The 15,325-nt window shown below is 47.0% G+C and overlaps 1 protein-coding gene across 1 annotated transcript in view; it reads right to left on the bottom strand.

The window, feature by feature from the left end:
- The window catches only part of CDH17 (cadherin 17), a 336,495-nt gene that overhangs the window by 219,416 nt on the left and 101,754 nt on the right, over positions 1-15,325 (bottom strand). The window contains exon 5 of the mRNA XM_085605267.1: positions 1,706-1,844. Within this exon, the coding sequence (XP_085461393.1) occupies positions 1,706-1,844 (139 nt within the window). The remainder of the gene's footprint in view (positions 1-1,705; positions 1,845-15,325) is intronic.

Raw genomic sequence — 15,325 nt, 5'->3', positions numbered from 1 at the left:
AAAAAAAGGGGAGGGAAAAATAAATAAATTAAAAGAAACAATGAAAAGAGAAATAAAAGGTTGAAAAGAGAACCACAAGAAATTGAATTAGAAGAATTAAGGGAGAGTGTCTATTTAGAAACAAAGAGGGATGATGAAAGAGTGTCTGGTGTGTAGTGTTGTGTAAGGAGGAAAAAGACATTTCCAATTTCTCCTAAAATGGGACTAAATTTCACGAAATTTTTTTTTTTGGGGTTATTTGGTGATAAAATCACCAAAGGGGGGATTGCTGGAGCAGGATTTTCTGATGAAAATCTATTGGGTTTTTAAGCTCTGGTTTGTCTATTTGTCATAATTAAAATTACTAATTATTAATCACTAATTATTTGTTTTGTGTATATGTTTAAACTTATCAATATGAGCTAATGAGAAGAAAACCGACACGAGGGAATGCTTTCGTATTGTTATTTAATAAATGTGCATGTTTTATTAAATAAACGTTGCTGAGTGCTGTTTATTTTAAAGCACGAAACGCTTTTGAATTAATGCTTTTCTGTGTTGCAAAAGCTAGATAATTACATACACATAAGGGTATTAGTGGGGTTAACACTGTTTAATCACTATGCTGTGGTAACGTTGTTTTTGTCTCTTTTAATTAAGATGGTCCATTTTGGCCTAGCATAAAATGTCCGCCGTTTGCAGCCTGGCCTCGAGTGAGAGATTTGTGATGAGAGGGCCTTGCTGAATATGGTTGAATCATCTGACCACAGTCTTCGCCTGGTTAAAATTTTCCGTGAGGACAGCAGTGGTGCTGGGCAAGTCTCCAAGAACCAAGAAATGTCTGAATAACCTTGGAGGACAAAGGAGCCATAAAGAATGAACTGAATGGACTCTGAAGTCATCATGTTAGTTCCGAGGAAATGTGGATGTTGAAAGATACATTTTTTAGTTCCTGTTCTGTCTTTTTATTTTGGTGATTTTTCCTGAGCGGAGATTTTCCAAATGTAGCGATGCTACATCCTTTCCTGCTCGCTCTGCTCAGCGGTTCGGCGGACGTGTAGAACATTTAATGTTTCTATAATATTGCAAGTTTCATTATAAATATTGTTAGCCTAGAGAGGGTGGGAGGCCACTTTGCCACTTCTTCCCAAACCTGCGTTGGAGAGGATCGATGCTGTGAGGACGGTGACTCGGGAGATTTCTACTGAGAGACTTGTCCTGATGACCCATTCTGACATTTAGCTAGAATAGGTAATTATGAGAAAATGATTTACTCTGATTAATTTCTTTTGACTAATTTTAGATAAAGAATCATAATTTTAAATACAGTGTTGGTGATTATTTCTTGTCAATTATTGAGTACTCTATTTGATTATTGTTGTATAGATTGTTTAGATTATGACTCAGGACAATTACAATAACTAGGTCTTTTCGACCTCAGTGTAGATGTGGGGTGTTTAGGAGTTTTCTTTCCACAGGTTCAGTGCTGGTGGAGTATTTGAGTGTATGTTAGTGAAATGGGCCCTAGTGTATGGTGAGTGTATGTGCGTGTAACTGTGAAATTACTCTATCCGTGGAAGTAGGGAGATTTTGTACACCCCAATCTGCATCACCTGCCTGCTTCGCCTTGCAATCTCTGCCAATCCCACTGTATCTCTGACATGACTATCACATTAAGTGGCTCTTCATAGTTCATCAATTCCTCAAAATCAGTGATCAAACTTACCAACTCTGAAACGTTCCCTCACCAATGCCTTGTATATGCTCTGATTAAACACGGGGGCATTGTCATTGACGTCTTCCACAAAGACATTAATGGAGGACGGGCCTTCTATCACTGCATTGCTTGAATCAATCGCTTGCACCTGTGGGGGAAAAAAAAGGGCTTAGATAGCAAAGGTATATGGTGTTCGAAGATATCGGTGCCCCTGTAGAAGTAGGCAATCGGACTCTCGTTCACATAGAGAGACATCTCAACTTTGTCGTAGCATAAAACAAGTTCAATCTTAAAGGTCTAGCATGGAGGGGAGGACACTAATCATTTGCAGGACCATTTTCGGGATATTACAGATGTATTGAACTAGTGCCTCAACGGTCCATTATTGGTTTGAGGCATAAATACGTTCCCCTACAAAACTTCAATTGAAGGAAAGTTGTCTTGTTGCCAAAGCTTGCTGTATTCAGCTGAGGTTCATTTCCTGCACCTGGAGTACAAGGGCGCTGAGTAGATTTGATGACGTCAGTAGCGAAGATGATATGAGAAGTTACCAGTACTATATTTCATGATGACCTTTTATAATATCACCAGTGGCATCGTGTGTGAGGGCACGAAGAGTGCATTGGTGCAGTTCTGGCTATGCATCTCTTCCAAACTAGCGAAATTCAGTAGTTTTTAGGTTTTGACCATAAACATAAAGTCCCTCAATAGATTCCTTGTAGTGAAAATGTCGGTGTTATTTTCAAAACATGCCCTATTTTGCTTTCTAGGTCAAAAACCACAACTTTACTTTAAAAAACGTTTTTTTTGTTATTTTTGTTTTGTTTTATAAAGTTTCCAGAAGGTGTGGCCACAGGGAATTACTTCAGACCTGCTCAGTTAATAACCCCGAGAAGTTTTCCTGCTTTTATCAGGACCTTGCAGATCCCCTTAAACACTGTAATATACACTCTTCATTATAGTATTAGATTGGTATTGTGGGTATGTGCCACTCGTGGGCATGTACATGCAGGACTTAAGGGAACCAAGTTGGTGGATTGCTGGACACACGCTGTGCAGTATGCGTGACAGTGCCTATAATATTCCTATCGGGCAAGATTACCCCACTATAAAAAGCTCAGTTAACTAGTAGTACCTATACTTCCAGGTGTTATATGAACCCAGGAAATGACGGTGAAGTAACAAATGTATTCACATGATTTGGAGTGAACGAGTGGCATAACAAGGGGCAGTAAGGCTGAGCATAGTATTCAATTGAATATAACAACTATCAACTAATTTCTCTGGATAGGAATCAACAGATAAAGTTCTGTAGGCCAAAGATGCAGGCAGGGAGACAGGACCACCCCTACATATGTTCTGGGAGAGCTTAAGAAAGGCACGCAAAATGGTTGAGCCTAGAAAGACAAAAAGTGTAATAGGAGTGACAGAATGGGTCATTGACCCAAATAGCGACCAAGGCTCAGCCAAACCTATGAGTAGCCCGAGATGAATTTTTGGTTGGATCAAATCAAATTAGAATATGATGAACCATTCAGATAGTGAATTGCTCCATGTGGTCCTGCCTGATGTGACCCTTAGTGTAGCAATGGAAATATGTAACACAGTTTAAGGAAGGTAATTTTGGCTCTCTAGTAAACCAATATGCAATTGAACCATGTGTAGGAGAGTAGGGTCTGCTTTCTATGTTCACCCCCACTTTTTGCTTTTGCTTCACTGGTTTGCGACTTAAATGTGGCTCTGGGCCTGCTAATCAGACCCACAGCCCAGCTGTTCTCTCTCTAAACTAATACTATGTACTTTAGGTGCATAACCCAATTGGATAGGATCACCTTATTGGCCCCTGTACCGTGTACCTTAGGTACCCAGGGCATAGGTGCACCCTAGGCCTACCAGGGGCTGCAGCATGTATTATGCCACCCCTGGCCTGGCCTTCCATTATGACACAACTGGCTGATCACTCAGCTGGGGCAAGGTCGTGTAATCACCCCTTGCTTAGGTGTAGTATTCCTATACCTACCTTATATATAGACACATGTGTACCTATCAGCCACTCCTATGGCAGGCCTTAACAATCCTGGAGGCAGAGTGCTTGGTAACATGTGAGATGGTGCTCTAGCATGATCTGAGCCTGTCTGCAGCTTTCAGAACCATGTCCTTATAGTTGTTCTATGATATAGCCTACCATATACTCTTAAAGTACCTTATAATCTTAAACGGTTATGGTAACTATGGTTTGGCTTTATCGAAACATGTCCTGTAAGGTGTCTAACACTTTGGAACAATACCCAAATACCATTTCTGGCAATGAGGATATTATTCCCCCCTTCTAGAGGGAGAAGACATGTTAAAACCTACTTACCCGGTTAAAGTTAACCAGAGCCCCAGCATCACAAAATGGATGCTGCTGCCACAGACACAAGTATGACCTCTTGCTGCTGGGAGTCCTTCCAGCGAGGGAGGCTTGGACAATAGGTTTCCTGCCTCGGGAGGTGCGAGCACCACCCTAGACAGGATTTAGTGTATTGGGGCAGGGAGGGTTGAATGAAACGAGACACTGCCTGGGGCACACAAGGTGTCCCATGCATAGTCCAGTTCAAACCGGTGCTGGGGCACTCCAGCCCCAGCTCTGGCACGAAACTGGACAAAGGAAAGGGGGTGTAGCCACTCCCCTTCCTGGTCCCACCCATAGGAGGGACCTTGCAGGTAGCCCAGCCCACTAGCCCAGTATATTAGTAGCTAGTTGGGCCCTGCTAAATTAGATTAACCTGAATCTGCAACTTGAACAGAAACTCTGGACCTTCGACATTCGACCTTAGGAAGAAGACTGATGAAATCTCCCTTGTGGCCAAGGAGTGACCACCCTGGGCAACCAGGCACCATCCAGCGACCGCTGCTTGCTTTGCGACTGAATCCTACGAGGGACGACTGCAGAGACTGACCAGCGCCAAGACTTCCAGACACCTCTGAACCAGATCCACCTCTCCAGTGAAGCTGAGACCCGTGGAGACGACGAGGGACGTGGGACCGGCGACTTGGGAAAAGTGGCTAGTAACTGACTAGCGCAACTTCCGAGGCTCCCTCGAGGCTGTGCTTGGGGAATTGAGAAGCCCCACTCCCGAGCACCATCTGCAAAGAAGACCAGCTCCCCACACTTCACGTGTCCTGCGCGGGGCCCTTCTGCACCTGTGTTGCTCGACGTGTTGTCCGGTTGCTGGCCCGCTGGCTAGTAACCTCTGTGACGACGAACCTTTAATTTCACCTTGCTGGTCTGGCTCCTCCAGACTGGCACCCGCTTCTCTGTGAAAGAGAAGCACCCCAGACGTTCCTGGTCTGCACCAGAAGCAAGTCCTCCATCCTGCGTGGGTTCCGCTTGCCAAGGCTTGTTGGGTCCTGACTCGACTTCGACGCCGCCGACTGCAAGAGCATTTGTGGGACAGCTCACCTCCTGGTCCTGGTTGTCCTCGACATCTCCTGGTACCCGTGGCTGCTGCGACAAGCTTCACCTCTTCACCTGCATCTTCACGACATCGCCTGGTTCCTTCCTGGCTCCTTCCCGGCTCCTGGCTGGTGACCTAGACTCTGTCCCTTCTGCTTGCAGGTTCATTCCTTCTTGATCTCCACCTTGGGATCCACCGGACACACTTCACTGACTGCCTGTCAGCAACTTTCCTTCAGGCATCCATAGAAGTCCACGACGAAACCCGATGCAAGTTCACACCTATGCACCCGCAGCCCGTAGGCTAGATAACTTGGGTACTTCGGTGCTCACAAGGGTATTGACTATCCTAGGGTCTAGCTTCAGAGTCTCAACTTTCTAGCTATACCAGAAGTGTCCTAAAACTGCTTATTTCTAACTGCTAGTAATTCTATCGACTTTTACGCATTACACGTGAGTGTTCCACTCTGCACCTGAATCCCGTGGGCCTCCCACTTCCTAACTGTTGGTAGTTTAGTGTAGCCCCAGCAATTCCCTAGGCCTAGGCCTATCCTGTGTTCGTGACAGTGGTCCTTATACCACTTACTTAGTATATGGTTTGAGTGGCCCCTGGGGCCTAACTGTATTGCTTACCTGTGTGATTTAATGTATGCATAATTAAGACTGTGTTGTACTTACCTCGAATCTCATAAAGAGTGCTGAGGGTTTGACTAGAATAAATACATTCTATTTTTATATATATCTGTTGTGGTGTCCTTTCATTTGGTATTCAAGGGATTACATATGGTATAACAGCTGGCTTCACATGCCATTCAGAGTTTAGCCTAAGACTGCTCTTGTCCATGCTACCACTAGGATAGCTGGTCTATAAAGTTGACTTTACAACCAATCACCATAAGGGTTGTTTGGACTGATACAAGGTGTACACTAGAATTAGTGACATCATATATCAGGCCAACTTCTCACATTGGTGAGCAGCGGTTGGGATCTGAACTTGCTGTTGTAATACCATTGTAATCTTGAGATACTAAATTGAAAGATCACACAGATATTGTTTAGGTACATATAACATAGTTTAAAAATACTTAAGTCCTACTGGACTTAGTGGTTGTAGGTTGAAGGGCCTAGCACACTCTGACTACAACTACTAGTAAGGTTTAGTAGATACAACTAGTGTAGGTAGGTGCACACACCACACCCTCACTAGATCATGTCTCTGAGAGGAGATCAAGCTGATTCTCTCTCAGGAGGGGTAGATTCTAGAAGGATCCCCTCTAGATATGATACCCTAACTTTTCAGGAGATGAGACAATTGTGTACCTCCAGAAAGTTAAAACAGGGTTCAAACCCTACCCTCATTCAGCTAGTAGAGATCCTAGAGGAGTATGATACTCGTAGGGCCTCCCAGGCTAGTACCCTAGGTACAGGTGAGGGTCTACCCACTACAGATGAGTCAGATGGGCCTTCAGATGAGGAGGTATACAGCCAGGTCAAAATAGGAAGATTGAGCCAGGCTAACTTAAGCTTGCATGGGAGTCTGAATGCTCCCCCCCCCCCACCCATTCAGACCCCCAAGTGGACTTAACCAGAGAAACAGGAGAGACAGATCCCCTTCAAGGGAATCCATCCACTCCCATGTCTCTAACAGCTCCAATGCCTCTTCTCGCAGGGGAATGACTTCCCCACAGAGAAAAGAGCATGAAGCCAGAATGAGGGAAGCTAATCTGAGGATTGAGAGGGAAGAACTTGCCCTTGCCAAGGAGAAGCTTGCTCTGGCTAGAGAGCAGAAGTTAAGTGGGTTAGAACCCACTGGTGGCAGCAATATCCCTAAGGATAGAGACAGGACCTATGATAATAGAAACCTGAGCAAGATTGTCCCTCCCTACAAGTGTGGGGATGACATCCACAAATGGATAACTGCTTTGGAGAGAGCTTGCAAAGTACAGCAGGTACCCCAAAGTCAGTGGGCAGCTATCTTGTGGCTCTCCTTCTCTGAGAAAGGTAGAGACAAGCTCCTCACAGTTAGTGATGAGGATGCTGACAATTACACTGTCCTGAAGAGTGCTCTGATTGATGGGTTTGCCATAACCACTGAACAATACAGGTTGTTGTTCAGGGATACCCAGAAGACACAGACTCAGGACTGGACTGACTTTGTAGATTGTGCCACTAAGGCTCTGGAAGGCTGGCTATTGGGTAGTAAGGTTAAGGACTATACAGGATTGTATAATTTGATCATGAGAGAACAAATCCTTAATAACTGTCAAAACCAGCTGTTGCATCAACACTTGATTGACTCTGACCTAACTTCTCCCCAGGAATTGGGAAAGAAGGCAGATAGGTGGGTCAGGACTAGAGTTAAGCAGAAAAACCAGAACCAGGGCGGTGATCAGAAAAAGGCAGACCAGAAGGGTAATGATCAGAAACAAAAAGACCAGAAGTCTTCACCAGGCCCCCAAAAGGCTCAGGGGGAGGGTGGTTCCAAAAAGGATAAGAAGAAAGATGGCCAAAAGAAACCATGGTGCAACTATTGTAAGTCAAACTCACATTGGTTTAGTGAGTGCACCAAAAAGGATAAGCCCCCAGCCACCATTGCCCCTAAGGCAACTGTACCCCCTAGTCCAGCTGTAAGTGGTGGTTCCCAGCAAAAGGGTGTAGTAGGGTTAACCCTGGGAACTGGGGAGGATTCTGGCCTAGTCAGGATACCTACTCAGGCTGTTCTGATCTGTGATGGGGACATAGCCTTGTCCTCTACTGTAGGCCCCAGTAACCTGGGCAAGTACAGACAGACTCCTTTTATTAATAATAGAATGGCTCAGGCCTACAGGGACACTGGGGCTAGTGTCATAATGGTGACACCTGCCTTTGTGGACCCTGGACAGATCATGCTAGGTGAGAACTACCTAGTGACCAACGCTAGCAATGCCACTACCTCCCATAGTGTGGCAATTGTTAACTTCTCCTGGGTAGGGGTAACTGGCCTCAAGAAAGTTGTGGTGAGTTCAGACCTTCTTGTAGAGTGTCTGTTAGGAAATGATCTTGAAACTTCAGTTTGGTCTGAAGTGGAGTATAGGACCCATGCAGAAATGCTTGGGATAGATGCACATGTCCTTGCTGTGACCAGGTCACAGGCCAAAACGTGTAACACTGAACAAGTGCTGGATCCTGGGACTGTCAGGTCCCGCGTAGGCCTCTCAGGATCGGTTCGTTGCTCAATGGGGGCCCCCCTATTGACAACCCTAATTCCGAATAGCCGTAAAGGCACGGAAGCTTAAGGGGGTCAATCGAGGGGCAGGAAAGGATGGGAACAGCGGGGAGGGAGATCTGTAAAGGAAGCACAGGTTTGGTTAGCCGGATTGCCTGTAGCTGAATTGGCTTTACACCCACTTGACTCACATAAACAATTCAGTCTACCTGTAAAGAAAAATAACCAGTTCTATCTGTGACAGCAGAAGGGCGATTAAATATCGTCAAGGCCGCTTCAACGCCAGCTAGCTGCAGTGTGCCCGACTGTAGATACACAAACAATACATAAGCACCCCATGTATTATACCAGCAGCAGAATATACCTTTTTTCCACTATAGGGTAACACCATATACCCACCAAAGAGGGTGTGCAGGTAGGCCTCACTGAGGAAGGAAGGTCTTACGCTGTAGCCTAGCTGCCCCTCTACAAACCCCCAGCTAGAAGACAACACAACACACACAGTTCATAAATACATGTTCAGCGGTGACTTCAGGAAAGGCAAAACATTGGTGTAAAAAGAATTCACAGCGTGGTATTTAGGGTCATACCACCAGGTAAAGTTCAAGCGTGTATATCGAGCGCTCCACGCACTCACTCCGATACTCTTAAATGCCTGTTAATAAATCTCACAAGCGTATTCGTTTTTTGGCAGTCTTGGATATCACCAGCACGGAAACACAAACGGAAGCACAAACGTGTGCCCTAAAGGACTCTTGGCGGTGTCACTGACACCCTTACCGCACCCGGGGAACTCCACAATGAGATCTGCAACACGGTCAGGTCAGGCTCCAGGATAATCTGCGAGCAGTTCTCCGCGGTTCCTGGCTATATGGATTCCCGTCTATTGCGCCGCGTCACTTCCTGTGCGCGCGCGTCGGGCCTAGAGGTTGCTGGGAAGCGTAGTCCCTTGGCAGCTTTGGTAGTCTCCCATAATCCCCGCATTGCGCGGATATGGTTCGCGGCCTGATTCCAACGGCCCGCTTCTTCCCTGATGGACGGCGAGAGGGCAGAGGTCAGGTGAGTTTTCATGACAGCACATCCCTCTCCCCGCGACCTCTGCCAGGAGCCAGGTTTGTCGGGATATTTCGCATGGAAGGCTTTTACACACCGAGGAGCATGTACCCCCCTGGCAGGTTCCCAAGAATCTTCTTCCCGTCCGTATCCTTTCCAAGATACCAGGTACCAGAGTTTGGACCCCCGCATTTTTGAGTCGAGGATGGCCCTGACTTCGTACTCCGGTTCATTGTCTACCCAGACAGGAGCAGGATTCTTCTTCACCGGGGTGTAGGAAGGTTTCAGCAGCGACACGTGAAATACTGGATGTATTTTTAGAGATTTTGGTAGCGCTAGCATCATAGCCCTAGGGGAGATAACTTTCTTTATCTTGTATGGCCCGATGTACCTTGGGTTGAATATGCTGTATTTCCGGAATCGTACGTTTCTGGTAGATAACCATACTACATCATCCTTCTGATAAGGAGGATTAGGTTTCCGGTGTTTATCTGCCTGGTCTTTATACACTATTTTAGCTTTAGCCAAGTTTTTGTATGTACTCAGAAGGATTTTTCGAATGTGTTTGGTTCGGGTACCAACTTCCGGGACCCCCGGCCCGCTCACTGGTTGGATCAAAGAGGTAAAACGAGGATGGAAGCCATAGTTGCTATAGTAGGGTGAGTACTGTGTAGATTGATGTGTGGCGCTATTGTAAGCCACTTCGGCCAAACAGAGCCATTCAACCCAAGAATCAGAATTGTCTGCCACATAGCAACGTAGGTACTGCTTAAGATTCTGGTTGAGTCGCTCCGTCTGCCCATCCGACTGGGGATGGAAGCTAGTTGATTTGGATGACTTCATGTGTAACGCTTTACACCACTCCTTCCAAAACTTAGCTGTAAATTGAGGGCCTCGGTCCGAAACGATATTGGCCGGGAGTCCGTGTACTCGTATAATGTGGACCAGGAGTAACTGGGCTAACTGCCCTGCCGTGGGTTCTTTGGCACATGCGATAAAATGTCCCATCTTGGTGAGGCTGTCTACCACTACTACAATGGTTGTACATCCTTGGTCCTTTGGAAGACCCACTATAAAATCAATAGAAATGGTTTCCCATGGTTTCAAGGGTGTGGGTAGAGGTTGCAAGAGACCCTGCGTCTTCCCATGGTCCGTTTTGACTTTAGCGCAAGTTTCACAGTGCCTTACCATGTTTGTGGTGTCTTTCACCACTGATGGCCACCAGAATTGTCTTGCTATTCTGTCAAGAGTTTTTCTGACCCCATTATGGCCAGCGCTGGGCGTGGAGTGACACATCTGCCATACTTCCTCCCGCAAGGACTTCGTTGGTACCAGCAATTGATTGCCTTTCATCGGCAGACCTTGGTGTAGCTTCCATTGCGGATGTGCCTTCAACCATTGTCTCCAGTAAGTGGTCTTGATTCCTACGAGTATCCTTTGAAGGAAGTCATCCGTATGTAAAACTCCAATGACCTTCTTTGGGTCCAAAATAGCCTGCTGTTCTTCTGTCTTATGTTCAAGGGGGGTAGTCTGCCTGGATAAGGCATCTGCCTTTCTGTTCTCTGTCCCGGGTCGATATGTCACTATAAAGTGGAATTCCGAGAAAAACAACATCCATCGCAACTGCCTAGGAGATAACATGCGAGTTGAGCGCATGAACTGCAGATTGCGATGATCAGTATAGACCGTGACTACATGTTTGGCTCCTAATAACCAGTGCCTCCAATCCATGAAGGCTTCTTTAATGGCTAAGAGCTCTTTTTCCGCTATAGTGTATCTGGTCTCAGCAGGGTTTAGCTTCCTGGATAGGTAGGCAACTGGATGTAATTGCCCGGTAACTGCATGTCTCTGTGAAAGAATAGCACCTATGGCTACATCAGAGGCGTCCGCCTCTACAATGTAAGGACGCTCAGGGTCAGGGTGAGCCAACACCGGAGCGGTCACAAAGGCATCTTTCAAACATTGAAAGGAATGTTCGGCTTCAGCCGACCAACTAAACTTTACGTTCTTTCGTAATAGGGCTGTGATGGGTGCCACCATGTTTGAGAATCCGTTAATAAACCTGCGATAAAAGTTCGCGAATCCCAGGAAACATTGCACGTCCCTCACTGTGGCAGGTTGGGGCCAGGTTTTTACCGCCAAGATTTTCCTGTCAGACATTTCTTGCCCATTGGGTGTCAGTATAACTCCTAGAAACTCCACCTTATCCACGTGGAACTCGCATTTGCTGAGTTTACAGTACAAGTTGTTGTGAGAAGTTGGCCTGATGTATGATGTCACTAGTTATAGTGTACACCTTATATCAGTCCAAATACCCTTATGGTGATTGGTTGTAAAGTCAACCTTATAGACCAGCTATCCTAGTGGTAGCATGGACAAGAGCAGTCTTAGGCTAAACTCTGAATGGCATGTGAAGCCAGCTGTGATACCATATATAATCCCTTGAATACCAAATGAAAGGACACCACAACAGATATATATATAAAATAAAGTGTATTTATTCTAAGCAACCCCTCAGCACTCTTTATGAGTTTAGAGGTAAGTACAACACAGTCTTATTAATGCATACAGTAAGTCACACAGGTAAGTAATACAGTTAGGCCCTAGGGGCCACGCAAACCATATACTAAAGAAGTGGTATAAGAACCACTGTCACGGAAATAGAATAGGCCTAGGCCTAGGGAATCGCTGGGGCTACCCTACACTAGCGTTAGTTAGGAAGTGGGAGGCCCACGGGATTCGTGTGCAGAGTGGAAACACTCACGCGTAATGCGTAAAAGTCAATAGCAATGTTACAGTTTAGAAATAGATAGATTTAGGACACTTCCGGAGTAGCTAGGAAGTTGAGACTTGAAAACTAGACACTAGGATAGTCACTATCCTGATGAGCACCGGAGTACCCAAGTTACCTAGCCCACAGGCTGCGGGTGCATAGGGGTGAAGATGCGTCGTTTTCGTCGTCGACTCCTATGGATGCCTGAAGAAAGATGCTGACAGGCAGTCAGGAGAGAGTGTCCGGTGGATCCCAAGCCTGGGATCAAGAAGAGAAGAAACCTGCAAGCAGAGGGGACAGAGTCAAGGTCACTAGCCAGTGACCACGTGGAACCAGGAAGGAACCAGGCGATGTCGTGAAGAGTTGCAGGTGAAGGTGAAGCTTGTCGCTGCAGCCAGGAGGACCCGGAAGCGTCGAGGACGACCAGGGCCAGGAGGCGAGCTGTCCCATGAAGGCTCGTGCTGTCGGCGGCGTCGAAGTTGGACTAGGACTCACCAAGCCTTGGCAAGCGGAACCCACGAAGAACAAGGGACTTGCTTCTGGTGCAGACCAGGAAGGTCTGGGGTGCTTCTTCTTTGCAGAGAAGCGGGAGCCAGTCTGGAGGAGCCAAACCAGCGCAGAAGATTTCAGGGAGCGTCGTCACCAAGGCCACTAGCCAGCGGGCAAGCAACCGGACAGACGCGGCAAGCAGGAAAATGCTGAAGGGCCCCACGCAGGACTCGTGGAGTGTGGGGGGCTGGTCTTCGGTGCAGATGGTGCTTGGGGTTGGGGCTTCTCAATCCCCGGTGCACAACTTCGAGGGTACCTCAGAAGCTGCGCTGTAAGTTACTAGCCACTTTTCCCAGGTAGCCGGTCCCACGTCGCTCGTCGCCTCCACGGATCTCAGCTCTGCTGCAGATGTGGATGAGGGTCGGAGAAGTCTGGAAATCAAGGCTCTGGTCGGGCTCTGCAATCGGTTCCTCGTCGAACGTTTCACAAAGCAAAGGGTAGTCTCTTGATGGTGCCTGTTTGCACAGGGTAGCCACTCCTTGGCTACAAGGGAGATTCTTCAGTCTTCTTCTTTCGTCGAATGTCGAAGGTCCAGAGTTTCTGTTCAGTTTTGCAGGTTCAGGATAATCTAAAGTCTTGAGGCCCAACTCCCACTCTTATACTAATCTGGGGGGCTGGGATACCTGCTAGGTCACGCCTTATGGGTGGGACCTGGGAGGGGGTGGTTACACCCACTTCCCTTTGTCCAGTTTCGCGCCAGAGCTGGGGCTGGAGTGCCCCAGCGCCGGTTTGAACTGGACTATGCAAGGAACACCTTGTGTGCCCCAGGCATGTCTCATTCCTTTCAGCCCACCCTGCCCCAATACACTAAAGGCTGTCTGGGGAGGTGCTAGCACCTCCCCAAGCAGGAAACCTATTGTCCAGGCCTCCCTGGCTGGGATCACTCCCAGCTGCAGGAGGTCAGACTTGTGTCGTGGCAGCAGCATCCATTTTGTGATGCTGAGGCTTTGGTCAGAGGCTAACAGTTGAAGTATGATTTTAACATGTCTTTCCCTCTAGAAGGGGGGAATAATATTCTCATGTCCAGAAATGGCATGGGGGTATTATTCCCGAGTGTTAGACACCTTACACGACATGTTTTGATAAAGCCAAACCATAGTTACCATAACCGTCTAAGATTATAAGGTACTTTAAGAGTATATGGTAGGCTATATCATAGAACAGCTATAAGGACTTGGTTCCGAAAGCTGCAGACAGGCTCAGCTCATGCTAGAGCACCATCTCACATGTTACCAAGCACTCTGCCTCCAGGATTGTCAAGGCCTGCCATAGGAGTGACTGATAGGTACACATGTGTCTATATGTAAGTTAGGTATAGGAATACTACACCTAAGCAAGGGGTGATTACACGACCTTGCCCCAGCTGAGTGATCAGCCAGTTGTGTCAAAATGGAAGGCCAGGCCAGGGGTGGCACAATACATGCTGCAGCCCCTGGTAGGCCTAGGGTACACCTATGCCCTGGGTACCTAGGGTACACTGTACAGGGCCCAATAAGGTGATCCTATCCAAATGGGTTATGCACCTAAAGTACATAGTAGTAATTTAGAGAGAGAACAGCAGGGCTGTGGGTCTGATTAGCAGGCCCACAGCCACATCTAAGTCGAAAACCAGTAAAGCAAAAGCAAAAAGTGGGGGTGAACATAGAAAGCAGACCCTACTCTCCTACACAACCCCCCCCCAAACTTAGGGACATTAAACTAACCTTGACCAGTTGAGTCTTCATGTTCTAAGTGGAAATATCTGGAGAGTCCATCTGCATTGGCATGGTCAGTCCCAGGTCTATGTTCCACTGTGAAGTCCATCCCCTGTAGGGAAATGGACCACCTAAGAAGTTTGGGATTTTCACCCTTCATCTGATTTAGCCACAAGAGGGGCTTATGGTCTGTCTGAATCTTGAAGTGAGTGCCAAACAAGTATGGCCTCAGCTTCTTCAGGGCCCAAACCACAGCAAAGGCCTCCCTCTCAATAGCTGACCAACGTTTCTCTCTAGGGGTCAGCCTTCTACTTATAAAAGCAATTGGCTGGTCTTGACCATCTACATTCAGTTGTGAAAGAACAGCTCCCACACCTAACTCAGAAGCATCTGTCTGGACAATGAACTCTTTGGAGTAGTCTGGACTTTTCAGAATAGGTGCACTGCACATGGCCTGCTTCAGGTCATCAAATGCTTTTTGACAGCTTGCTGTCCACTGAACTTTCTTTGGCATCTTCTTGGAGGTCAAGTCATTAAGTGGTGTCACTATGGACCCATAGTTCTTAACAAACTTTCTGTAGTACCCAGACAGGCCCAAGAAAGCTCTGACCTGAGTCTGGGTAGTTGGAGGAGCCCAGTCCTTTATGGTCTGGATCTTGCTCTCCAGTGGTTGAACCTGACCCCCACCAACTAGGTGGCCCAGGTATACAACCTTGCTCTGCCCTATCTGGCACTTAGTGACCTTGATAGTGAGGCCTGCCTTTTGCAGGGCCTCTAAAACATTCCTCAGGTGGACCAGGTGATCCTCCCAGGTGGAGCTAAAGACAGCAATATCATCAAGATAAGCTGCACAATAATCATCCAACCCAGTAAGGACTTGATTCACCAGCCTTTGGAAAGTGGCAGGTGCATTCTT

The sequence above is a fragment of the Triturus cristatus genome, chromosome 5_1 (assembly GCF_964204655.1).
Source record: "Triturus cristatus chromosome 5_1, aTriCri1.1, whole genome shotgun sequence".
NCBI classification, from domain to species: Eukaryota; Metazoa; Chordata; class Amphibia; order Caudata; family Salamandridae; genus Triturus; species Triturus cristatus.
This window is presented reverse-complemented; position numbering and strand designations above follow the sequence as displayed.